The sequence below is a fragment of the Lutra lutra genome, chromosome 7 (assembly GCF_902655055.1).
Source record: "Lutra lutra chromosome 7, mLutLut1.2, whole genome shotgun sequence".
Taxonomy (NCBI): Eukaryota; Metazoa; Chordata; class Mammalia; order Carnivora; family Mustelidae; genus Lutra; species Lutra lutra.
This window is the reverse complement of record NC_062284.1, coordinates 46,599,381-46,626,159: the sequence shown is the minus strand read 5'-3', so window position 1 is coordinate 46,626,159 and position 26,779 is coordinate 46,599,381. Positions and strand designations below refer to the sequence as shown.

The following is a 26,779-nucleotide window of genomic DNA, read 5'->3' as shown; positions in this document are numbered from 1 at the left end:
TATATATCTATATCTTCCTTTTCTCCATATTTTAGATCATGACTTTGTATATAACTTGCTTAATTCACTTCACCTTCTGTCACTAATAAGTCTGGAAAACATTTGAGTACTTCTCTGACATCCCTTCATATGAACTGTCTTAATTCATTTAACGAGCCCTTTGTTGTCAGGGGCGACATGAGGCCATCAAAGAGACCTGGGCTTGATTCCCCGCTGCCACTGACTTAGCTGTTTGACCTTGGGCAAGTCACATAACCTCCAAGTCCCATCTGTAAAATAGAAGCTCTCGTGCCCAACTTGCAGGCTTATCTGAAGATTAGAAATATGTGTGAAGTGCCTGGTGCTTTTCTATCCTGGTCACATTGTTTAAGTTTCTTGCATTTCCCCACTGTTATAAATAATGCTTTAGGGAACATTTCTGTGCATAAATCTTTCCCCACAACTCTCATTATTTCCTAAGAATAGAATCTTAGAAATGGAATTCTAAGACCAAAGGGTCTGAATATTTTTAGAACTCTTGATACATAACCCCAAATAGTTTCCCAGAACCCTTTATCAGCATTGAGTATTGTCCCTTTAAAAAAAATAAATAACTAACTTTACTATTTTGATAGAGAAAAAGTGATATCCAGTTGTTAGTTAGACTTGGTAATTAACGAGACTAAACATTTTCCAAAATGATTATTAGCTACTTGCACTTACTGTTCAGGAACTGTCTGCTCCCATCCATCCCTCATTTTCTGTGAGAAAACCAGGGCTCCCGGAAGAGAGCTTGGCTGGGCTTCACACAATTAGTGTGTTCATTAATTCATTTGCCAGATATGTACTGAGCATCTCCAATGTGCCAGGGACTCTGCGGAGCCCTAGGGTACAATACAGAGAAAGGTGAAATAGACAAAGGGCCTTTCCCTTGGAGCTGCCTCCTGGTCGGGGAGACAGATGATAAGCAAGTCAATAGACACAGACAATAATTACTCGTAGTAAAAGTACTGCTCATTCCCAGATACTTAACTGGAAAGTGAATACAAGCCAGGCACTGGGGGTCCACCAGTGACCCAGGGAGACGAAGCCTGTGTCCTTGTGGAATTTAATAGAACCAAGACTTGTACCCAGGCTCCCCTGCCAGCCCAGAGCAAGCTGCTTTTGATCCTATACCTTGAGCTGGACCCCAGAGCTGAGAGGCGGGTGACACAGAGAATCTAGGAAGATTGGCTTGTCTCTACCATCCAGCATCTTCTCTGGAGTGTTCTCCATGGGTTCTCCCATGTGCAAGAGATTTACTAGGGAGACAGCTTTGAGGGGAAATGAGGGGGGCACTGAGGCAGCTAGGAAAACATCAGACTGCAGTGTAGGTCTCACCGTGTGGAGGAGAGGGAGGGAAGGAAGGAAGGCTGGGTGGAAAGCCTTAGTCTGTATCACGGTTCTAAGAAAGACTGGCAAGATTGGGAGTCTCAAGCCAAATTGCCATTAGAGGAGTCTCAGACATCCGAGGAATGCGCCGACTTTAATACCCCTGCCCTGGTGTAGCTGGGAGCAGCCCAGGGAAAGGGTGGGCTCTGAGCAAATGTAGTGATGGATTTCAGACACCGTAGCTGGGGCCATTGGGAGTTTACCCTGGCCACAGAAGCGCTGAGAAGCACCCGGTCCACACCGACATCACTTCTGATCGTGAATGGTTAGCAGCTGTTAGATCACACCTCTGCTAGCCAGGGGTTGCCCTACTCTCTAAGGGTCATGCCGGGCAGCCCCTGCCTCTGGCCTAGACAGAGAGGGAGTGGAGACGATCACACTCGCTCTGAAAAAGCACTAGCAAAGCCCAGTTGGAAGGTATTCTCTCCAGTGTAGACATTGCCAGAGGTGGGAGGCCCCATCTGCCCTGAGGTCTCATTTTACCTTAGCAAATGTCTGTAGAGTATCTACAATATGCAGAACCACTGGGTCTCACTATAGCCGACTTGTGCCTGCCCTCACACCAGGCATCTGCCCTGGGTACAAGGCTCTGCATTTCTAGAGAAGGGCTAGAGAAGGCACTAGTCCTAGAGAAGGGACTGAAGAAGGCTGCCTTCTTCTTTGGACTCTGTGTACTTATGTTAGAAAGAGCACTTCTTTGGGAATCAGAAGACTTGTGTCATAATCCCAATTTTGTTGCTTCCTCGCTATGTGACTTGAGGCAAATTATATAATTACCATGAGCCCTAGTTTCTTGGGGCCATTAAGGCCATGTGACTTTGGCACCTTCTGACAAGGCAATAAGCAATTTAACCTCAGGCCCTTGGATCCTGCTACCCTGGCGACCAGAGCTGGGATGGGCGGAGGGTGGGACGGGGCTGGCTCCCCAGCCAGACTGTCCTCTCTTTCTTCTCTCATCTGCTCAGCTGCCACCCAGTCACTGGAGCGTGCACCTGCCAGCCAGGCTGGTCTGGCCAGCACTGCAACGAGTCCTGCCCCGCTGGCTACTATGGCAACGGCTGCCAGCTGCCTTGCACCTGTCAGAATGGCGCCGACTGCCACAGCATCACCGGGAGCTGCACATGTGCCCCAGGCTTCATGGTAAGATGGGAAGGATCTCCCATGGCCCCAGGCTCCCAACCCCACACAGGAGTGGGGACTCTGGGAATGTGGCCCTTTGCCCAGGGATGAAGGATGCGAGTTTCTGTGCTCAGAGATAGGACTTCTGACCCCAGAGCCCCCAGGCCGTTCTCGAAGGGCCAGTTCCCCTGGTTTCTGTAATTGTGGATGGAATAGAAGGAGAGGGTCTTTCCATTATCCCTTCCCCATGGAACACCAGTTGTCTTTGCGTCCAGCTCCTCCCTGTCTAAATCCAATGCACATGGTGTTTTACATCGTAATAACCACAGTACACACACACACACACACACACACACACACAGTTTTGCATTCTACTTGCTTTCACCCACATTTGCTGCCCGGGGTTCTTAATTATCATTTTAAATAGCTGCATACCCCTGCAGGAGCTGCCGTACCCCCTCTCCCCCCAGTTTACTCAACCATCCCTTACTGCTGAATATTGAGTTGTTTGCAATGTTCACAGCAAATGTTGCAATAAGCATCTTCCTACAAACAGCTTTTCCTCTCCTATTGAATTATTTCCTTAGGGTGAATTCCCAGGGTCAGTGGGCATAATATATTTATGGCTCTTGATGGATGTTGCCATATTACTTTCCTCAAGGGTTATATAAATCTATACCGCCAACAGCCATGTATGAATGTACCTATTTCAAACCAACTTTGCTAACATCCTTTTTTCTTTTCTTTCTTCTTTCTTTCTTTTTTTTTTTTGTTTTTTTGCTAATTATATCAGTAGAAAATGGCTCCTCGATGTTGTTGTTCTAATTTGCATTTCGCTGATTACTAGGGAGAGTGAACCTTTCCCCCACATGTTTACTGTTTGTGGTTTCTCATGAATTATGCTGGTTTTTATGAGGTTAGGGAACTTGACACTGAAAGTGGAATCTTGTTCGAAGGCGGGGTGTGCCCAGCAGGTCTGAGGACCCAAGCACTCATGGGGGCGGGGTGGGTGGGGGAGGAATCCCTGTGGCCATGTATTTTGCTGTGCGATAGGAAGTGGTTGGCGCAGTACTGACCATGGTCTTTGGAACCAGACTGGGGTCACATCCTGGCTGTCCTCTATCACCGACTGTGTGACCTTGGGCCAGTGAGTTAACCTCTCTCTGAATCCGTTTCCTCACCTTTGGGATGGAACATCTGCCTTGCAAAATTGTGACCCGGTGGAGAGAGAGACCATAGAAGGTAGCTCCCGCTGGTGCTGGCCGCACTTTAGTGAGTGTATGGAGGGGCGGTGGGCCTTCTGACCTTGCAGATTCTGACCCGGTCGAAGGGGGTGGGACCCAAGGGTCTGCCTTTGCAACAAGCTCTAGGTGATGTCAGTGCTGCTGGTCAGCGGCCTCACACTGAGTAAGAAGGGGTGGTGCTCAACTTGGACTGCACCTTGGAATCACCTGGGCAGCTTTGCAAACACTGATGCCTGGGCCCCACCCCCGCTTTCCAGAGACACTGATATGTTGGGTCTAGTTGAGGCTAGTATGCTGCCAAGGGGAGACCCACTGATCTACAAGGAAGCCGTGCTCATGATGTGGAATTGTGGCTTTGCCTAGGGACTTTTGTGGGCAGGTTTGTCGTGGGTAGAACAAAACTCTGCCTGGTTCCTTCTTCCTCCTCCCTAGTGCAGGTGAAATTGAGTAAAAATGAATTCTAGTGACATCTTTTTTTTTCTTTTGAAGATATTATTTATTTATTTGACAGATAGATAGGCAGAGAGGCAGGCAGAGAGAGAGAGGAGGAAGCAGGCTCCCTGCTGAGCAGAGAGCCTGATGCGGGGCTCAATCCTGGGACCCTGGGATCACAACCTGAGCCAACCTGAGCCAAAGGCAGAGGCTTCAACCCACTGAGCCACCCTGGTGCCCCTCTAGTGACATCTTTGAAGGAGAAAGAAGTCAGTTCCTCCTGCAGGTCTCCTTTCTAATTTACCTTCATTGGTGTGAGCTCTGGCCATCGCTTCCACAGAAAAATGGAGTGCCCTCGGTTTTGGGCTTTGGGTAGGAGAGAATAGTTGGTTGGGATTAAAAATCTTACACAGTCAAGTGATCAGGAGATGGAAGCAGAATTGAACTGCCCACACCAGAGCCATTAGTGGGGCCTTCTGACCCTGGTCCCAGTTTCGCTACTGTGACTTTGGGCAGGTGGCTTTCTCTCTCAGGGTCCCAATTCCTTCATCTGTAAAGGATAAGTGTGCAGGGGAAATGAACACACTGGTTTCTAAGATGCTCCACAATGTGGACTCCATGGACCGAGTCAGGAAGCACACCCTCATGGAGAAAATAAAGGGAAGTAGGAGCAAGGAGGGGATATGTGAGAGAGAGAGAGAGAGAGAGTGTGTGTGTCTGTCTGTCTGTGTCTGTGTGTTTGCCAAAGGAAAGGTTGTATACATTGTATATGGGCCTAACGAGAGTCCCATGTTCCTTTTCCTCACCCCAACTGCCTGCCTGGTCATTGTTCCTCAATAGAAGGAAGAATTAGCCCCCTTCAAGGGCTAGAGAGGCCAGTGTCTGTGCGCCCACTGCCCCCAGGTCTGGGCTCCTGCAGGCTGGAGGCCAGCCCACTGCTTCTCTTCCTCCCATCTGGGATGCAAATGACTTCCTGCCCTTGAACTTTAGGAGACTTGGCACTTGCAGGAATCATCTCTTTGTGAAGTCCCACCTGCCTGGGGCTTGGGGCTAAGACAGATTGTAAGCCAAACTGCCCTGGTGAGACCCTGTGAATTCTCATCCATCTCCTCCTGCCCAGCCTCATTATACCTGGAAAGGCTCTTCTGGGGCCCTGTTGGGTGTTGAACAGGAGCTGCTGGAGGTGATTACAAAACAGTCAATTGTTCTCATCCAGCGTGACTCATTCCTGCATGCACCAGACTCCAAGAGGGAACTCATTACTGTTGCCTTTACCCCAGCTTCTGAATGAATGCAACTTCCTGCAATTAGCTAGCTCTGGTCAGGGTCAGGGATGAGGCGATCAGCAGGGCAGACTTGGCTGAGACCCTCCCTAGAATGCCCTGCCATCAATAATAATTAGCAGTGCCTTTATTTGCTAGTTAATCTATAAATTTATGCAGCTGCCCTTTTCCTTGAAAGATTTTTAGGATGAGCAGTTAATTAGTTAATTAAAAGAGCCCTTTTTGAGTGTTTGGAGACCTCGATCCTAGGCTCACTAACTTTGGACATGTCCCCTCAATTTGCTGCGCCTCAGTTTCCTCCTCTGTAAGACGGGAGTCACGTCTGTCCTGCCTGCTATCGGATGTGAGTGGCAAACATGGCAATGGATATGAGGCCACATCCCCAGCTGGCCCCTCTCGCCAGAGCCTGTCCTGCCAACTGCTGTACAGGGAGGATGCCAGGATAGCTTTAGGAAAGCAGAGTCTCTGAGGGCTGGGAATGGCCTCAGACTCAACAGAGATGCGAGGAGCACTACTAGAGTGGTCCGGAACCACCCCAGGGAGTCCAGTGACAAGCCTGCTCCAGCCAGGTGATCCCCAGCCTCTACAGAGGCCATGAGAATATGGGGCAGGAGCAAGCCCCACCTGGCGATCCAAGTGTGCTGGCCCTCACACTCTTTCTCCTTCTTTCCCAGAGCACTAGACATTTACTCTGCCAAGGACTTGGGGAGGGGCAGCTGGGGGTATGGAAAGGGCTAATCAGACATCCTTCTAGTCTCAAAGAGCTTGTGCTTAGCGATAATCATATTCACACCAGTAGCAAACACTTAGGAGTCCTTGCTGCATGCCTCATCTCTCTCCCTCACAGGAGCGTGATGGAGGTGCGCTTTCATGTTCCTCAACTTGAAGATGAGCTGAAGTTCAAACAGGATAAGTGACTTTGCCCAGGATCACAAAGCCACTGAACTCTCACAGGTTAGATGATAGACTTTGATTGACAGGTCACCATGGAACCACACAAACCTGAGTTCAGATCCTTGCCCTCCAATCCCCACTCTGCCTACTGGCAGGTCACTCCCCCTGCCTAAGCCCGAGTTTCCTCATTGGTTAAGAGAAGACTTTGTCATGAGACTGAGAAGCTTCATACGGAAAGTTTGCCATTCAGTGCCTGGGACACAGTAAGCATCCAGTAAAATGGTAGTAGTTATTGGTGCACAAGAGGAATAGTGCTTCTTCTAAGCCCAGCACCCCTCCCGTCAAGGAAAGTGTCAAGATGAGCTACACCCAGGGGTTCTGTTGGAGCAAGCACAGTCATGAATACTTACAAGTCCAAGCAGGTCCACCCAAGCACCGGTGGGTCACCCTGAATAGTCAGTCTCAGGAGACATTGTGGGGTGAGCACACCTGTCAGTGTTTGGGGAAATGGACATAGGGCTGGAGATAGGAATAAAGTCTAAGCATTGTATATGTTAGCTTGGCAACAACAGTGGAATCACAGGGCATGCTTTGCTAAGTTGCATTGGGGCTGCTGGGTGGGGCAAAAGAATCCTGAACTGGAAGGTGGGAAACCAGGTTTCCAACTCTGGTTCTGCTAACTTTCAGGACTTCCGTTTCTTATCTGTAAAGTGGGAATGATAGTCTCTATCCAACAGGAACAGGGTTATGGGAACCAGTCATTAAAATGGGAGGGCTTCATATTGGCAGTGGCATTGTGCCAGCACCTTGGACAGCGACCCCGAGGCTCTCTTCCAAGTTTGCTCTGGTTCTCTTAGAACCTAGGGTCCTCACCCAGTCAGAACACCAGGGGCAGCAGGGGCAGGGAAGGGCAGAGTGAGGGTCCCATGACTGGGGGCTCAGGCCAGCAGAGTCCTGTGTGTGTTCATGTGAAGGATAATCGAGGACGTGAGGATGGAAAAGCTGAACTGTGGTTGAAGGGACTAGGTGGAGCTGGCCTTCCACTTGGAAGCTGAAATCACATCATCCTTCTCCATGGCTTCTCATTACCCACCAAACAAAACTCAAACCCCATTTCTTTGTAACCTGCCCTTAAAACTAGTTAGTCCACCCTAACCACCTCCTGCTAAGTCCTGCCACAAACCTGTCCTATGGCCACACATAACTCACATTTCCCCAAGCACAGTGTCTGCTTTGAGACCTCTGCCTGTGCCTTTTCTCAGGCTTTTCCCTCCTCCTAGAATGCCCTCCCCATTGTCCTTATCTTAGCCGATGAAAATCATTCTCAGCCTTTCAGGGCTGAGATCAAAGGCCGCCTCTTCCATGAAGCCTTCCCTGAATAGTCCTGTCTTCAGAATTAAGCCTTTCATCTCCTCTGTTCCCACAGCAAGTGGCTATGCTCAGAGTCTGTCTCCCTCCAACGTCGTACCCACTCTCCCAACTGCTTGCCTCCTGGTCCATGTTGGCCATATGAATATCTCACTCAGTATACTCACTTTGAAATCAATGAAATTTGGGGAAAGAGCAATGAATGCCCTGAAAAGCAGAAGTTTTCAGAAGTGACCTTCATAGGAAGGAAGTTCGTGGTATTTCTTGAGGGGCCATGGCACCAGGGTTGGCGCTTAAAAATACCCGTTGTCTTCTCTGCAGTTCAGATAAACAGGCTTTGGCAGTGGACTAGAACAGCTATTCCCCAGCATCATCTCTGGGGTTTTTTGTGGGGTGAGCAGCAAATAATGTGAGCTTCTACCTTACGCAGTACTATGTAGTGGTTACTCAGAGGCTCTGGAGCCAGATTCCTTCCCTTCAAATACCATCTTTGCTGCATACTAGCTGTGTGACCTTGGGCAAGATATTTTACCTCTCTGTGCCTTTGTTTTCTCATATATGAAAGGGGAGTAATAATAAAGTCTGTTGGATTACTGGGCTGCTTAATTAGTATGTATAAGATTGCTAGAATACCTGGCATATTCATATTCTTCCAGCAAGAGTGAGCGTATCATCATCATCATCATCATCATCATCATCATTATTATTATTATTATCGGCAGTGCTGCCACTGCTGTTGTTGTTTACCCCCACGGGGTCCCCTACCTAAAGAGACTCACTGGTCCTGGCGCACAGGCCTTCTTTGGGGGTACCAGGAGAAAGGGAATTAAGAGGAAGAGAGTAGAGTTAGTTGAAACTTCCTTCTGGTTGGGAGCAGCAGAGTTGACGGGGGCTCTTGGGTTCCCAAGGGCAGCCACAGAACAGAAAATAGACTTTCTCATCATGGGAGGGGGCAGGGGAGAAGGCCATCTTCTCAGCTCCTCCACACGCCTCTGCTGACCAGCTTTCCTTAATTAAGGCCACACCTAGGTGGCCAGGCTGATGAAGCATCCTCTGCTGCTCTCGGACTAATTGCTGCCACCTTGGCACCTGCAGCAAGTGGCCTGTGAGGTTGCCAGAGCAGCAGAGCCTGGATTTCCGGGACCTCCTCCCTGCGTAGAACCGTGTGGCTGGGAGATAAGGGGCCCTCTGGCCATGGCTCAGCACAGATGCTCCCTTTCAGCTCTGGCTACAATGGGTACGGCGAGCCTGGGAGGCAGGAGAGAGAAGCTCGGTGTCCCCACCCATGGGAATCGGGGCCTATATTTCTCCCCTGGATGACAGAATTTCTATTACCTTAAAGGGCTCATCTATTTATGCTGCAATTTTTTGAAGCCCTGTCTGCTGTTATTGAACCCTGTGTGCTGGCGAGGGGAGCGGGCACTCCATCACCCAAATGAACAAACTCGTTTCCACATTTTTCTCCCTTTCCTCTGTGCTGTCGGTAGGTCAGTCGCAAACCTCAGCTGCTCGGGCCAGGGAAGGCAGGACAAGGGTGAGAGTTACGAAAATCCAGATCAGTGAAGCAGTGATTGAATTTTCCTCCAATGTTTCTGGTGTCCTTTGAGATGTCACTCTCCCCCAGCCCCCACCCCAGAGCTGGACAAAATGCGTAACTGGAAGTCAGGAGGGAGGACAGCTGCGGGGCCAGAAGAGAAACGTGGACTGGGGAAGTACAGCCAGGCGTCATGTATAGAATGTGTGTGTTTCCTGTTCTGATTGTTTTGTTCTTTTTCAAACCGGAGGTCTGCAGGCTAGTAGCCCTACGCTTTCCATGCCCCATCCCTGCCTCCTGCCATTGACTAGCTTTCTAATTATAATAAAAGATTTTCTGGCTGCTGCATTAGAGACAAGGAATTCACCCTCCAGCTGTCCTGCCTGTGTGAGCAGAGGAGCACCGGTAGTGCAAACGAGCAGAAGTGATTGAAAAATACAAACACATATGCACCCAACTCCAGCACTCCTATCCTAGCTCCGTCCTCACCTGCTGGGTGGCCTTGGCCCAGTTACTTATGCTTCTCAAGCCTTGATTATTCATCTACAAAATGGGGTAAATAACGGTACTGTGTTCTAGGGTTCTTAAGATTGAATTAGGTAAATATATACAATGTTTCAAGCCAAGACTGGCATGTAGCAAATGCTCAATAAATGATTGTGGAGGTCCCTGACAGAGTTGTGTAGGGATGGTGCACAAGAGGTCAAAGGCATGGACTTTGGGGTCAGACCAGCCTGGATTGGAATCCCATGTCTGTTCCTCAGCTGTGTGTACTTGGGTGATGTACTCAGCCCCTCTGAGTACCTCCTTCTCCTGAGTTTGCTGTCCGCAGAGCAGATATCTATGGATTTTTCCCAGGGCAGAGAGGGATGGGGTTGGGGGAACGGTCACCAGAGTGTTAAATCATGTTGGCAATTAATCCACAGAGCAAAGTAAGGAAAATTGGGTTTATGTCACTAAGGCAGAGTCCAGCCTTCCCGCTCTGGGACCCTGTGGTTTGTGGCTTTATTAGGGAAAACTGCTGACTCTTCTGTTCCAAAAACATAACACCGCCATGTCACGCCATCCTCTCGCTGCCATGCTCCTCACGTCTTTAACAGTGCCCTCGTTATTGGGGTCTGGAGCTGGGGCTGTGGTCCAGGCCTGGAGCCTGGAGCTCTCTGCAGGCAGGCAGAAGAGGGTGTGGGAGCTGAGGCGTCCATGCTTAGAGCTGCTGCCATGTTCTTTTTGTCCAAGTCTCTGGAGTCGATGGGATTTCTGCCTCTGCCGACTCCAGGGTCCACCACCCCACAGATTCAGGAGGGTGGGTCAGAGGAGCTGACCTGAAGGGTCTGGAGGAAGCTGACAAGCGGGGTGTGAAGGCCCACCCTTGGAGCACTGGGGGACTGTGGCAGGCCCCCTCCTCTTTGTTACTTTGTGTAATCCTCACAACCGCCCTGCAGGTGGGGGCTGTCAGGATCCCCAGTTTGCAGATGAGGAAACCAGGGCTCAGAGAGATGCCGTGCCCTTCCCTGGTTGGTAAGTGGCCACCAGGAGCTGAGCCTGTACCCGTCTGAACCCAGAGCCTGCCCTTTGAGCCACAAACCTAAACCATCTGGAAAGGAGAGGGTTGTGGGTCCGTGGGAAATAAGCAGCTTGGAGACCCTCTCAGGCCTTTTCCGAGGAAGGGGACAGTCCCGGCAACCCCATTTCTCAGTGGGAGCCTAGTGCCCTCCCTTGCTTTGTCTTTGAGGAAAGGTCGGCTGGGACCCTCAGTCTCCCTCCCTGCTTTGGGGTGGCCCGGCCACCTCACACCTGGGCTTGTTAGGCTCACGGCTCTCCCGTGAGGAAAGCAGGGTGAGAATTGTTAGTTTTGTGGCACAGACGAGGAAACCGAAGTTCAGAGCAGTTAAAGTCTTGTCCAGGGTACCCTGACTTGTGAAGCCGTCAAGCTGGGCCTCGAAGCCAAGGCTTATGGCTCCAAGGCCCTGCTTGCCTCAGGACGGCTGTGTGGGGAAGGGAGGTCAGTACTGAGGAGAAGGCCAGCCAGGAGGCCGAACTGGGCTCCAACCCTGCCTCTGTCGCCACCTCGTTATTTGACCAAGTCACCTCACCTCTCTGTGCCCTAACTTCATCCTCTATGAAGATAGGTGTTCCCTGTCTTCTGGGGCGGATGTAAAGCTGAAATGAAACACTTCTGGGAAGGACTGGAGGAAGGGCCAAGGTATGTGCACGTGGAGGCTTGACAGGGAGCAGTGGGCCCCAGGCCCGTAGACTGACCCCCTCGCCAAGCTGGCAGGTCTGGAATAAAGGATGAACCCACTCCGCTCCTGCTCCCCCTGCCCTCCAGCTCCAAGACCCCGCCTAGCCATCTCCCCACTTAGTCATTAGCACCAATAATCCCATCTGTGGGAGTAATTATGCACCCCGCGAGGGGAAGGGATTCCTGCCAGAAGATGTGATTGGTCTGGGTAATGAAAGATGTTGCAGAAAAAGACCATGAATAAATTACTTCAAGGTGGGGTTAGCTAATAGGAAACTAACAATGGGGGTAAATGCACACACACACACACACACACACACACAAAACCCTCAAAAAATTTTTTTCCAAAAACAGTACTAAATAATTGTCCCCTCTCCTCAGAGTTCTGAGGAAGGGTGTGAATTCCTAAGACCAGCACAGGGGAGCTAGGAAGGGGCACCCCAGCCTTCAGGCCCAGGTGGCCCAGATGAGCAGGGCTGGAGGGAATGTGAGGGAGAGAGGGGGAGCAGAGCAGGCAGGGCCTTGTGTGCCAGAGTGGGGTCCTGTGCTGAATTCAGCAGGCAAGAGGCTGAGCAGGGGCACGACAAAACAGTGCTGCACTTGACCTCCATACCCCGTGTGGGGAGAGGGGGACATCATTGTCTGAGAACTCAACATACAGTACATGCTCGGTAGTTGCGGGTTCCCATTTCTCCCCGCGGTTCTTAGGTAGAGGCTTCTTGGCTCAGTGGGGAGAGCATGGGCTTTGAGCTGGGGGAACCCAGCTTTGAAGCTCACCAACTGGGTGAGGGGAAACAGGGCAGGCACCACGAACATGGCCCAGTGCAGGAAACTCTCAGTATCTCTCCTTACCTCTGCTGTGGCCAGGGCTCTTGGGAACCATGTGTAATAATCAAAATGCCTAAAACATTACAGCACTTCCTCAGGGCCAGGCCTGTTCTGAAAAGATTACATGGGTCAACTTATTTAATCTTCAGCACTACCCTTGGAGGAAAGATCTACATCCCCATTTTATAGATAGGAAAACTGAGACACAGAGAGGTTAATAACTTGCCCCAAGTTTGTCAGTTATCCCCCATTAAAACTGGAAAAAATAAAATGCCCAAGGTCCCATTGGAACCTCTATGCCCTGCTTTTTCTGTGGGCAAACCCCAAAGGATCCTTGCTGACTCCCCAACCCCCTCCTCCAGGATAAATCCTTAACTATGGCCATGGGGGTGCTCCAGCCAAGAGAGCCGAAATTGAAAGTAGCCTCAGACAGAAGCACGATCAGGCATCCGTCAAATAGTTCAGGGGACGGGTCAGCTTGCCGGGTGGTGGTGTGGCTGGAGGTCCCCACCAGGAACCCCGTCCCCATGGCAGCTCTATAATGAAGTTTTAGAATGTAAGTGAGGTTCGGTGGGGTAGGGTTCAGAGCCAATGACCCAGAATTCTTGAGGCATCTTTGGTGCAAAATGGTGGTTTATTGGAGCACAAGGGTAGGACCCTTGGGCAGAAAGAGCTTCTGCCCTAGGGTTGTGAGGGTTGGCTGGTTATATACTACCACAAAGGGGCAGGTTAGGAAAAGGGAGGGTTTGAAAGGACTTTCATATGCTAAAGAGAACCTACAGGATACCTAAGGCTTTGCCATTGTCAAGTTATGGTTGTTTTTCCTTTCAGTAAGGCCTTAATAGTAAGATAGTTGAGAGCTTCCTGGAGGAATGTCACAGTCCCGGTATCACCCACCCTTGTCAATGAGCTTTAGGTTTAGAAGAAATTTAACTTTACTTACATTTCCCTGTGCCTCAGCCTCCCTCAATTTTATGCAGGGGAAGGTGATGTTAGGGCTTCAGGAACGGAGTTATGGGTCTCTGGAAGTTAGGCTATTAATAAGAAATCCTCTGCCTTGTAAATCACTAGGACATTTGTAAACTGAGGGAGACTCGGGTCTTTCCGGATTGTGATCTCTACAAGTTCACTATTTGTTTTTCCTTTAGGGCAGTCAGGAGTGCCTGAGGAATGTCCCATATGTTCCATGGTGGGGGACGGGGGTCAGCCTCTGCTTTGTCCTCAGCTTGTCTTCTGTTCCTTCATCGGTTCTGCCCCTGCCTAGCCGTCATCTCATGTGTTCTCCTACGGTGTTCTCATGTGCTCTCATGGGGTGAGGTGGCACTGCCGCCATGTCATACACAAGGAAACAGGCTCAGAACGGTTTACACAGCTCTGAGAGTCTTGGCCTTGCGCATGTCCAGCCCGGTGCTGAGCCGGACCCCAGGCAGATGCTGCCAGGACGGGCCACTCCTGTCCCATCTCCCTCTGAGGCCTTGCTCCCCTCTTTTCCCTGGCCTGCAGCCCCAGACAGGCCCTGCCCCAGACTGGAAACCACCCCGTCCCTTCCTCCAGGGAGGCCAGATCTGCTCTAAGGTCCCTTCAAACCTGCCCCACCGAGGCCTTGGGGTCTTAAATGGGGAGCATGTTCCAGGCCCACGTTCTGTGTTGTGAAGCGTTCTATGAGAAGTTAGCTGAGAAACCTCAGGCCGAAAAACCCCTAGGGCACCAGCTTTAGAAGGATTCAGAGAAGCTGTGCTTGGAGGATGAGAGGGGAGTTGGTGTGGGCCGCAGGGGCAGCCTCTTCTCCTCCACTCTGTTTCTGTTCCCCAGGAAAAGCCTCTCAGGTCTCAACTGCTGGGCTTCCTTTGTAGTCAGTTCTAGACTTTTTCTTTAATGACTGACCCCACAATCAGTAAGCCATTGCACTTGCCTGAGTCTGGGTTCTCAGCCTCTCTTAACAAGAAAGGAATGGTCTAGACTCCTACCTTCCAGGGAGGGGCTTCCTAAAAGAGGCTGGAACCTTGGGTCACTTACCTGCTCTCAGACCCACCTTTGCCTTTAGGGCAAAGGGTGAAGCCTGGCCCTCGAGTCCTTTCTGGCTGGGCCGGTCTGACTTCCAGGCTCCTGTCCCACCTTGGCTCCTCAGCCACGGCGCTCCAGTAGATCCTAACAGATTGCCTTAAGCTGGACCTCCACTCAGCCGTGCACGGCCCTGCCACAAGGCCTTCTTTCCAACTACCACTTCCCTGGAATGCCCTTGCTGTCTGTTTTCCTGGCCAGAACCTGCCCCTGTAGTATCTGGGCTCAGCTCTCTTTCCTTCTCCTCCTTGGGTAGACTTCTTGCTTTCTTCCCACTGGGACATAAGCTCTCCATAGGACAATGGCCGGTCCGCTCTGGTGGCACACTGTAGATGTCTCTGTCTTCCCTATTGCACAGCTGCTGGGGAGGGTCTGCCTGATTCCTCCCTGTGTCCCTGCTCTTCCACTCCCCTCCAACCTTCCTAATTCAGGCCCCTGCCAGTCCTGGCCCAGTCTCTGGCACTGGGTCAGATCAGTAACTAGTCATTGACTAAGAGCACGAGTAATTTAGAAGCAGCCCCTAAATCATGCCAGGTTTTGCGTGGACCTTGGTCAACACACCCCATCGGCGTCTATAGGACCCTCTGTCTCCCATAATCTGGTGCCCACTTGCGACATTGTCGCTGTCTCTGTACTGAGACTTGGGGCACATACCACCCAGCCTCAGAGGATCCGGGTTGCGCAATCTGCATGCACGCACCCCTCGTCTGTGCAGTCCCCTCACGTTGACCACGCATGTCCGCACCATACACAGCACGCTCAGAGCTGCCACCTACAAAATCACCCTTGGGGCTCTGTGGCCAGGCTCAGCCCGGATGTCCGACACACCCATGCTTAGCTGACCCCGGTAGCCCTCACACCTGACTTGCAGGCTGCATGGGCCCCACCCGGAGGCCTTGAGAAGCTACCATCCAGATCAGGACCCCAAGACGATAGGTGTAAATCCTCTCTCCGACCTGCTCTGCACCACCTGTAATGCATGTGTGCATCTAGTAGATGTGGAACCCGCATGTACTGTTCACGTGACATGCATCATGAGTGTGTACTACGCGTGCACACGCACACACGAACACGTGCACGCACACACACAGGTCTCACCAGAAAACAGCCAGCAGAACATCTGGAAGTGGGGAGGTGGCCCTCTTGTGCCAATGTCATCTTGTGCCCCTGTCCTACTCCGTGATCTGCAAACCCTCTCCTCTGTGCTCCTGAGGATCTCCCCTAATGCTTCCCCAGCAGGGAAGAAGCAGGGTTTTCCTGGCACTTTTTGAAACCACTAAGGAAATCGTGAAACCTAGTTTAGAGCGATCGGGGCTGTAGGCCATCGGTGCTTGCCCAGGACCTCTCGAAGGTTTGGGTTCAGCCTTGGCAGGGGAGCCTTTTCCTGTCCTCAGAAGGCCTACGGCAGAGACCCTGATCCTCTGTGGCCCGAGTCCTCCCCACCCCCAGTCCCTCAGGGAGCACAGGAGCTGGCCTGGGTGCAGGGGGTAGGGCAGGGAGAGGGGGGTGAGGCCTAGAGTGAGGAGAGTGAAGCTGCCTTAGGAGGTGAGACTTACAGGGGCTGAGGCCCTCCGAGTGTGCCATGCCGACAGCATGCCTGGTCACCAGCAGCGGTGTCACCGTTGTCATCACTGTACCCAGTGCCCTTTCAGAGGGTATGTGTTATCTGCTGGATGCCGGCACCCACCCCAGGCTCATGCACGCTCGTGTTATTCCACCATCTTAGCTTTATTCCTTCAAGTTCTAAAGGCCTTCGGGCTTTAGGGGTCTCCCGACAGAAGATACAAATGCCCCTTAAGACTGACCACCGGAAGCCCCTGGTAGCCATTTCTGCCTCCACCAGCAAGACATCTAACACCTAACGTGTAGGAAGCCACGTAGTATAGGGTGTGGCATACGGGAGGTGCTCAGGACATTGGGGTCCCCAGCATTGCTGGCCTGTCTGCCATCAAGGCGGCCAGAGGGGAGAGCTTGGTCTGTGGAGTCAGTCAGGCCCTTTCCCCCCGTGACTTCGGGCAGGGTGACCTCTCCAGCCTCGGTTTGGCCTCTCTCTAGGGTGGGTCTTTCTCTAGGATGGTAATTCCTTCCTTGCAGGGCTATGATAAGAACAGAAGGGGACAGAGGGCAGTAGTCACAGGCTGGCACCAAGGGAGCAGCCCCAGGGGAGCAGTATGTCCTAAGTCCTTTGGGTCCCCGCTGTCTGTAGGGGTGCAGGGCCGTGGACAGTGGTAAGGACCAGAGTCCTGCCCATACCTGCTCCCCTCTGCAGGGGATACCCACAGTGCATGCAAGAATGCCACAGGGACCTTAGACCTGGGGGTTGCCCAGCAAGATGCAAAGACCTCTGTAAGCCCTCACTAGCCTGTGATGCCTTCTCTGAGCCCAGAGAGGACTCTCGGACTTACAGATGGGATGAGGGCAGCAGTGCGGAGCAGAAGGGAAACTTTGTTTTACCAAGACAGCAGCTGAGTCTCCAGGAGGACGCCCTGTCTTACAGCCAGTAAGTGGCCTGGCTTTTACTTGAGCCCAGATGTCCTCCCTTGACCACACTCACTGCCTCTCAGGTCTCCCTGAAATACCTTGGTATCTGTTTTGGAACTGTTAGAAGGTGTCTGTGCTCCTCCAGAGAAGACTCCCTGAGTGGTCAGAGTTAGATAGCCTATTTGTGCAGATTAGAAAAAGGCATCCCTTTCTCAAGACATTCTATGGACATCTGCCAGAAAATTGATGTCACGTATACCCAAACTGCAATGACGGTCATGTGAATAGCCCCTGTAGAGTTGGGCAGTGCTTCACCTGCCCAACTGTACAGAGCAGCCTCAGGTCGCTGACAGCCAGTTCTTTAGGATGGACAGAAAGAGATGGCTTCCAGGCCTAATCTTCAGCCCTCTTCTACCCATTCCCCCTTGGGAGCCAGACAGAATGACCCTGGGCATTCCCCCCTCAGCTTGGGGAGGCGGGGATGGGAATGGATATGATGAGTGGCCTCTAGCCTTCTCTCCCTCTCATCTCTCTGACCCTCTGCTCTTCATGCCTTATGCAGAGTTTCTTTTCCTCAACATGCATCTGCTGTCAGTTGCTGCTTTATCAGTGGCACGCTAATTAGGTCCAGTGAGGTTTGCTGTGCTTTGGAGAGGCCTCTGCAGTTGGCGTTTGGTCCAAGCTGTTCTCTCTCTGCCTTGTGGACCATGTGTCATTCTTCCTCCCCGGAAAATCATAAATGAGGATCCCTCTCTGGGACTCGCACTGCCTGAGCCTGGGAGCTGGAGTGGGGATCACTGAGACACTGAGAAGGGTGGGCAGGGGGAGAGCTAGCAGCCCAGGGCTGGCACTCTGCTTGGCAAGGAGCGGAGCCCTGTCTGGAGGGGGCTTTGTAAAGAATAGACAGCATGTGCGCGGCTGGTAGGGACATGAGGTTGGACATCCAAGATCAGCCTGCGTTGGTGGCCCTGAACCTCTGGGGTTAGTAGAGGAGAGAGAGGAACAGGAGCAGCCAGTAAAGGTCTGTGAACTGAATGGATGGGATGCATGAGGCCTCGTCACCATGAGCCAGTGCTCACTTACACCCACATGTAAGCCTCACTTACAACATATTCTGACCCGAGGTACAGGGCCCTAAGCCGTCCATACTGCTACAACAAGAAGACAGGTGGGGCAGGGTGGCTTCCCTGGCTGGCTGTTCCAGAGTCCTCTCTGTCTAGCTCCCATAGGCATGCCTGCCATCCCAGCCTGGACCTAGAGAATCCAGTTCCACTCTGTTCACCCTGCCTCCTGCGCACGTATTTAAGGGGGACCCAGGAAGGAATTTGCAACATTGCCTCCCTCTTTTGTGAGAGGGAGGGTCCACCGCCTCCCATCTCCCTCCTCCTCCCCCCATTCCAAAAAACGATTCATTAACCTCTGGCCCCTTGCAAGGAAAATGGATGGTCCACACAAGAAGCCCAGCTGCTGATTAATTTTCCCAAACAAGGCCAAACTACAAAGCAGCATATTGCAGGGAGAAAATTCAATAAATAGCATTTGAAACAAATTTAATAGAACATATAGCTCATTACCCACTGGGATCTGGGCCTCTGCTGCCACACTGTGCAGTAAGGCAGGTGGACCGGGGTGGGGGAGATTCGCATCTCTTTAGCAGGACCAGCTCAAGGGGTTCCATTCTGGCAGTAGCTCTTTCAAATCAAGTTCAAGATGTTAATAGCCAATGCTGCATCTATAATTAACGGGCCTTTGGATGGGAAGAGGCGCTCACATCTGTCCTCTATTCACAGAGCGGAGACGCTGAGCAGGACTGGTAGGCTTTCCCCTAGCAGAAGCTGGAACCTGGGGCACCCCTCCCTGAGTGAGGGCTCCTCTCTTCCAGGGGCTGCAGGGTGCGAGCTGTGTGGAGGTGAGATGAGGATAGAGAGGGATGTAAGGATACTCAGGCATCAACTTCCGGGTGCTGAGAAAAGCTCAAAGCATCTGGGCTTCAGCAGGCAGCCCTTCCTTAAGGTCAGGGCCATGTCTCGTGGGCGTTGTATGCTTTGGTGGTGAGTGTGCTGTCCGTCCGTACGAACAGGGGCAGCGTAGGCTCTCTGAGAGTTTGAGTCCAGCTAGGCTGTTAAGACCCTGTGCTTGAAATGAGAGCCAAGAGATTCAGGTTCCAAGCTTCTCCCTGCCTGGCATTGGCCGTATGGCCTTAGGCAAGTCACTTGCCCTCTCTTGGCTTCAGTTTCCTTACCTGTAAAACAAGGCACCTGGAGCAAGTGATTCTCAAAGTGCTTCCAGCTCTGGTACAATGGGCTGTTCCCCGACCCCACCCATGTTACCGATGGTATGTGGCCAGGCCCAGGCCATGCATTAGCAGAGGAGGTGGTCACCTAGCTGGTGTGATTGGTAGAGCCCCAGGAGGACTCCCCAACCCTGGGCCTCCATTTCTATTGTTCCTCCCTTCTTCGGGCCAAAACCCCTCCTGCAGGCGAGAAAATGTTCAGAGAGTCCAAGCTGGAGGGCCCTTAGAGACAACCCAGCCAGTGGTTCCCAGCTAGTCCCTTGCAAAAGGCTGTAGCAGGTGGGAAAGAGAGGTTTTGAACATTTCCCAGAGCCTGCAGGCAGCCTTCCATCACCTGGGATGAAGCAAACTCAAACACCAAGGTTTTTCTTTTGCTTTTAATTAGAATTAAATTAACTCTCTGTGACATTTCAGGTGAGCGCATGTTCATCAGAAGCTCTGATTGGTTGTGGGTGACATCACTGGGATTTCTAGGTCATGGTTGGTGGACAAGATGCCGCCCCCAGAGTCACACGGCATGTGGTCACTGCCAAATTGCACCTGTTCAATACGTGACTGGCTGTAGACCCCAGCACAGAGAATCAGCAGCGTCTTTCAGACTGAGAGGGCTTTGTAGAGGGTAGATGCTCACAGGGATCCTTGGTGGTAAAAAGTTGGGGAGACAAATTGATTTTAATAACATATAATCGAATAGGAAACCAAGGTCTGTGTATTGTGCGGCGCGAACCCAAGTCCATCAGAAGGGAACCCTGTCTTCACAGCAGTGAGTGATGTGCTGGATGGGGATCTTGGGGAACAGCCTTGGTACAGGGCCTGAGGTGCTCCTTGCTGAAGGAGTTAGGGTGCCAGTGCTAAGCTATGCGAGGCACGGCGGGGGCGGGGGGGCGCCAGATGCAAACTCCCCAATTTCACCTCTGATGTGAGCTCACAAGCCAGGCTCTTGTCCTGTCCTTTTCCCAGGATTGTGAAAAGATCAATAGATGTGAATTCAGGGCTGGTTGGGCCAGGGCTGGGGGGCAGGGAGCAGACAGGACGTGGTCCCGAAGCCCTTCCCCAAAGGAGGACTGGCCTGCGGATCTCAGCTCATGGCCCTCTGGCTTACAGTCTTCTTTTCACAAAGGCCCTGGGCTTGATCATCTCTGCCATCCTGTTCAGCTCAGAGGGTCTTGTCTCCTTGAGCAGATGCCCTGGAGGCCGGCAGGTTAATTTTCCAGCTGGGCTTCTCCTGCTCAGCCTGGCCAGGCAGGGTTTGGGCAGAGAGTGGCAGGATCTGGCCTGGCTTTCCCTTTTCACAAGAGGCCCCCAGAGAGACCCAGAGTCAGTGTGGTAGGCTCAGTCCTTAGACCAGACAATATTCCGCTTCCTGTGTGTGACAGGAGCCATGGAACCTGGGCCGGCTGGGGCCCCTCAGCCATGTGTGCTACACTGTAGAATACCAATGCTCTGTGCCTGTACTGAGCTAACTCAGACAGGTAAGATCCCTGTTCTCATGAAACTTCTAGTCTAACTGGGGGAGGAAACAGTGAATCTGTGGACAGCTCAGACACACCTGGACGCAGGCAAGTGTGTGCTTGTGTGGATACTGCCTGGGACCTGCCCCAGGGCAGAGAATGTCAGAATCCTGGGTGCCCCTGGAACCCACTACCAGGGCTGGCTCAGGGCTGGCCCCATGCAGCAAACATTCATTGAATTGCCTGGCAGGAGAGAGAAAGCATATGGAAAGTGCCCTGGCCTTCTGGTTGTCCACAGAAGCCAGCGTGTACGCACAAACGTCTCATTTCAATTCAACAACATTTATTGAGGGCCCATTACGTACCAGCAGGGTCTCAAGCCCCAAGAATCTCGACATGAATAAAACCAGATCCCTCTCTCCCTGAGCTCCCAGCCCAGGGCAGAGGCAGGCACATGAGCCAATCAGGGCCCCCAGTGTGCTCAGATGGGAGTGACTGTGTATGCTCCCGTTCCCACGAGGGCAGGACTGGGAAGGGAATACAGCCGGGGCCGGCGGAGTGGGGAAGATGAGGAAGGAGTCACAAATTTCTACTCAAATCCACCCAGGCAGGTAAACAGATACCCCCAGACCCACACACATATGCACACACGTATGCCTGCACACACACACACACACATACACTCTCTTAGGTGTATACACTGACTACCTAAGCATGTGTAGACACAAATACTAACTGTGTAGACTCAGATGCCTCACAAGCCATCATGATTAAAGCCTGCTAGTGGTTCCCCAATCTGGGGAGGTGTGTGGGTGAGAGGATGGCTTGTGTGTTGGGAGTGGGTACTTAGGGCACCTTGGGAATCACTCCAGCTGGGCCAGGGGATTCCTGGAGGTGGGCAGAGCTGGTAGTCTAAATCTGATAAGTGAGGCTGTTTATTGGCTTGCTGTGATTGTCAGTCACCAGAGACAGCCAATCAGCTGCAGACCAGGCCTGACACTCAGCTCAGTGGCCAGAAGTAGGGAATTGGATGAGGAGTTTACCTGTCAGTACTGGTGCTTCTTGAGGAGCTCGAACCAGGTAGGAGTCAGGATAGCAGGGTGGAAGAAGGGGAGTGCAAGGAGTTAGCTGTGGCACACTCACAACCCTTCACCGTAGAAACTGCTCGATTCCCTATTTGCACTTTTTGCTATTGGGAGCTATCAAATGGAAAGTGTTTGGAGGAGCTCCTGGCACACAGTAGCCTCTCAGTGAGCAGTCATTTTGTCCCCCAAGACCGTGCCCCTGGTGTGTGCCTGTTTCAGCTGTGAGGAGGGGAACCTGGGCATCAGCCTGTAGGAGGTAGCAGAAGGTGAACCTGGGGGCACAAAGCTAGGATTCCTGCCCCCAGTGAGCACCAGCCCTCCTCCACTCCCCAGGGCCCAGCGTTGTTCATCGAGTGAGAGATGGCTCCCTCCTTCAGAGCTGCCTTCTGCCAAAACCTTGCAGGGTTTTGTGCATTCCTTCCATAAGCGATATTTCTTTGCAGTAATAATAGCTTTTGCTGCACTTTCTGCCTGCCAGGCACGGTTCTTCCACTTCAGATAAAACTCAACAATCATACAAGGTAGGGATGTTACTTTTTGCATTTTATGGATGCAGGAGCTGAATCCCAGAGTGGTTTAGTAAAGTGTGCAAGGTCATGCAGTGAGTAGGTGGCGGATGCAGGATGACCCCAGAGTCCATTCTCTAACCATGGGGCTCTGCCACCTTTCCAGAAGGAAGATCTGATTCTTCTCCTTCCCTGCCTTCCCCTTTCTCCTTACAGATGCCCCAGGGGGCTCTGGATAAGTCACTGAGTCTCAGCTTCCTTCTCTGGGAAGGAGAAAGTCCTCTCAGCCTGGTGACCTCAAGCAGTCAGTATCCCTGCATGGGTTTCACTGGGAGGAAATGGTGCCCCAGTGTGGCATTTGGGGGGTGGGGGCAGATATTCCAGGCTGGGCACTCTGCATCTTGTCCCTTGAAGTAGGGCCAGGATGGAGAGTCCTCTCTGAACCCCATCAGCAGACCTGCAGCTGGGCTCACAGGCCCCTGGAGTCCCCCTGGGAGGAATGGGGCTAGAGCCACTAATAAGGAGACCAGGAGAGAAACCCCTCTCCCTGGAAGGAAATTGATGCAGAGAAACTCATAAGCTGGGCATGCAATTTGCATGTGGGCCAAGGCCTTCAGAGCTTAAATACATACCTAGGGGCTATTTATAGTCTGGGAAAAATTAGAGTTTTCTGGGTAATGGGAGTGCTACAGACTCTAGCTGGTCAGGGCCTTCCAGGGACTGGCAGATAATAGAGTGGAAACCATTGAGCCTTCTGGGGAAGGACTCCAACTTCTAGTGACCACACAGAGCAGACAGCCCCAAAGTGGGCTCCTGAGGTCGGGAAGGCATGTCCTGGGGGGCTCAGGGAAGAATGCCCGAATCCCATTACCTGGCATTCTAGGCTCCCAACTCCCCTTTAAATATCCCCCTCACCTCTACCTACACAAACTCCTCCCCCAGCCACCCTTAGAACATTCTCCGCTCTCACACTCCTCTGCACTCTTGTCACACTCTTCCGACCTGGACTGCCTTTACCTCACTCTTCTCTGGTAAACTGAAGGCTCCTACCCCTCAAGGCCCCTGACGTCCCCATTCCTGGTCCCCCCTGCCCTGTCCCTTGCCCCCACTCTGAACCTTTCACTGGAACCAGTCGCCTACCCATAGAGGTCTGGTGTAGTGGACACCGTAGTGTGCCCATCACATTCACGCTTTGGGCCTGAGGCACCCCTCCTTTCCCAGCTTCAGGAAACAGGGGTTCCTAGCTGCATCCCCCTCCAGAAGCTGCCCTCAGTCAGAGGGGCTGATTCATACAAAACCATGCCTCCTTCCCGGGGTAGGAGATAACCAGTTCTTGGGTGGGTGGGGGTGGGGGGGTAGAAAAGTCCTCTCTCTCCTTTTCCACTGGTTGGATGATTCTGAGGGCCATCCCAGCTTCAGAGTTTCCTGGCGGATCTGCAGAAGCCACTGTTGTAACCACACCTCTGTGCAGGTTCCCCTTCAGCCCCTGTCCCATCCTGCCTCCCTTGCCCCTCATAGGGGCCATTCTCAAGAGCTTACTAATCTCCACCTTGGAGAATGCTTTCTGGGCAAGCCAGTTTCTGACAGCTGGTGACAGAATGGCTAAGCCACCAGCCCGGGTGCCAGCAGAGATAACCGTTCTTAGTGCCCTGACCTGGGCCGAGTTACCTAAGTTCTCCATGGGATTGCTTTATCCATAAAATGGGAATAATGCTGAGGCACTAATCTCCGGCGAGTCTTGTGAGGATTAAATGTGATGATGTACACATGTGCCTGATATTAAGAAAGCACTCAGTAGACGCTAACTATGACTGTCTTCATTTAACTTCTCTGAGGTTCAGGTATGTGGGGATAAAGTCTTACTTTCTGTGTCATGGGGTTGTCGGTGAGAGTCAAATAATATTGAGAGGCAAAGGGTTGCATTCTGTGCTGCCGGGACCTGACACAGACTCACAAGTTCCGTGGGGGCTTTGCCCACCTAGAGCTTTAGCCAGGAAGCCTGACCCCTCCCCTGACTGGGGACAATCACTATATTAGTTTCTTATTACCACTGTGACAAACTACCATGAGTTCATTGGCTTAGGGCAACACAGATTTCATATCCTACAGTTCTGCAGGTCTGATATGGATCTTATCAGACTAAAGTCAAGGTCTGCAAGCTGTGGTCCTTTCTGGAGGTTCCAGGGGAGAATCCACTTCCTGCTCATTCCAGAAGTTGGCAGAATTCAGTTCCCAAGGTTGTAAGACCGAGGTCTGAATGTTCTTGCTGACTCTAAAATGAGGGTTGATACTGCCTTTCACAGCCAAGGGGCTGTGTTCCCCTTCCGCCATCTTCAGGGTCAGCACAGGCTGGTGGAGGACTTCCTTTGGTGTATCTCTCTCACTGACTTTAGTCATCTTCCACTTTCAAGAACTCATGTGATTAGACTGGGTCCACCTGCGTAATCTAGAATATTCTCCCCATCTCAAGTCCTTAATCACGCAAAGGCAGAGTCCCCTTTGCCATGCAAGGTACCATATTCGCAGGTTCCAGGGATTAGAACATCGATATTTTTTGTGGGAGCTGGAGGGGATGGCATTATTCTACTCCCATAGCCCCCCAGCGTGGGACACCGTCTGATCCAAAATTCACCTCTTCCTCTTCTAGGGAGAGATCTGTGCGGTTCCATGTGCTGCAGGGACCTATGGCCCCAACTGCTCATCTGTCTGTAGCTGTGACAACGGTGGCACCTGCTCCCCTGTGGACGGCTCCTGCTCCTGCAAGGAAGGTGATGTGCTTTCTTGCCCAATCCCATCCCCGCAGATGTGCGCACCATCCAGGTGGGCTGCCAGCTAAGGAGTCTGGGCTGCTTCTGCCTTATCCCCCCACAGGTTCAGGGAGCTTAGAGATCAGGTCCCAGCCAGGGAAACCCAGGCCAGGGAGTTCAGTAATGGAGAGGATTAGTTATAATGGTGTTGGAATAGCTGGGGGAGCACAGGAGGGAAAATGAGCTAACCAGAGATTAGAAGTGGGGGGAAGGAGCAGCCACTACTCCTGAGTAGAAACCATGGAGCCTTCTAGGGAAGGACTCCACCTTCTAGTGACCACACAGAGCAGACAGCTCTGTGGGTGGGAGGGACAGGTGGAGGAAGTGGAGTTCTGGAGTTTGGGAGTAAGGCCCACCTGATGGCAGCTGGGGCGTGAATAGAGGGGCTTTGTGACAGCGGCAGAGCAGAGGGGAGACCCAGCCAGCACCACCATCAGAGAGGCCCTGCCCAAGGCCGACAAAGAGGAGGAGTGACTTCGTGTCTCTCCTGCTCCCCACCTCCAGTCTGTGGGCAAGGTCTCCCTTGGTGAATGCAGCCCACCTGGCAGCTGGCTGATGGGGAAGTCAGGGATACACACCTGCAAGGAGCAGCCCCCGTGACACAGATCAGAGGCAGGGACAGGGAGAAATGGATCTAAGACCAAACAGGCTGATGAGCACCCTGAGAGCAAAGGGCCCTAAAAGAAGCCTCCTGATTCCACCCTGGGCAGAGCTAGACCTCCCCGTCTCAGGGGTGCCCTGCCCCAGGTGGGATGGCGCACCTGCAGGGCGAGCTGTGAGATCCCAAGGGCTGACCCTAGGTCTGCTAATAACCCTGCTGAGTTTCAGAGCAGACTCCACGTGGAATGTGTGTTCTGACCTGGTGAGCAGAGAAACGGCCATTTCGGGGGCAAGGTACAGAGCTGGGGGAGTAGGCAGAAAGCCGTGCGGGGCCCCGACGGAGAGCTGACGGACCCTTTCCCTCCCCTCAGGGTGGCAAGGCCTGGACTGCACCCTACCATGTCCCAGCGGGATGTGGGGCATGAACTGTAACGAGAGCTGCGCCTGTGCCAACGGGGCAGCCTGCAGCCCCACAGATGGCTCCTGCTCCTGCACCGCCGGCTGGCTCGGAGACGCCTGCGAACTGCCCTGCCCGGTGAGTGCCTGCGTCCTGGCTTGCCCTCTCCCTGCAGCTGTCGGTTGTCTGGCCGCAGAGGTGTACAGGGAGGAGCCTTGGCCCAGCGGGTGGGACACTTGGATTCCGGTCTTTCATGTGTAGAATGCCAATTGTCTGGAAGGCTTAGTGCCCTGGCCTCACTTCCCCCTTGCAGTGCTTGGTCAACGTCATTAACTGACCCGGGCACCCTGACTGGAGCCCAGGGGCAACCTCAGAATCCTTCCCAGCGCAGTGCCACAGGACAGCCCTTACCAGTCACGCAGAGTGACAGCTCCTCGCTCATTTTATGGCCAGGGTATGAGAGGACAAAACCAAGCTCTATTCAGTGATAACCACACAGGCTTGCTCACCGATCTTAATCTAAGAGACAAATAAATTCAACCAAGCAATATGTGATATTGTTGAATGAGGCCTGTAGTCCTGGGTTCCAATGCTGACTTCGCCACATCCTAACTCTGTGACCTTGAATGTGTTCCTTCACCTCTCTGACCCTATTTCTCGTCTTTCAGTGGTGACTGTAATGGAACCATGCCATAGATCTGCTGTGAAGTTTAAGACAAATGAGTGGTAACAGGCTCTCGATAC

The 26,779-nt window shown here is 52.3% G+C and overlaps 1 protein-coding gene across 1 annotated transcript in view; it reads left to right on the top strand.

Annotated features, from left to right (window-relative positions):
* Positions 1–26,779, top strand: part of MEGF11 (multiple EGF like domains 11) — a 353,918-nt gene that overhangs the window by 286,909 nt on the left and 40,230 nt on the right. The window contains exons 10-12 of the mRNA XM_047736785.1: positions 2,376–2,550; positions 24,879–24,999; positions 26,010–26,173. Of these exons, the coding sequence (XP_047592741.1) occupies positions 2,376–2,550; positions 24,879–24,999; positions 26,010–26,173 (460 nt within the window). The remainder of the gene's footprint in view (positions 1–2,375; positions 2,551–24,878; positions 25,000–26,009; positions 26,174–26,779) is intronic.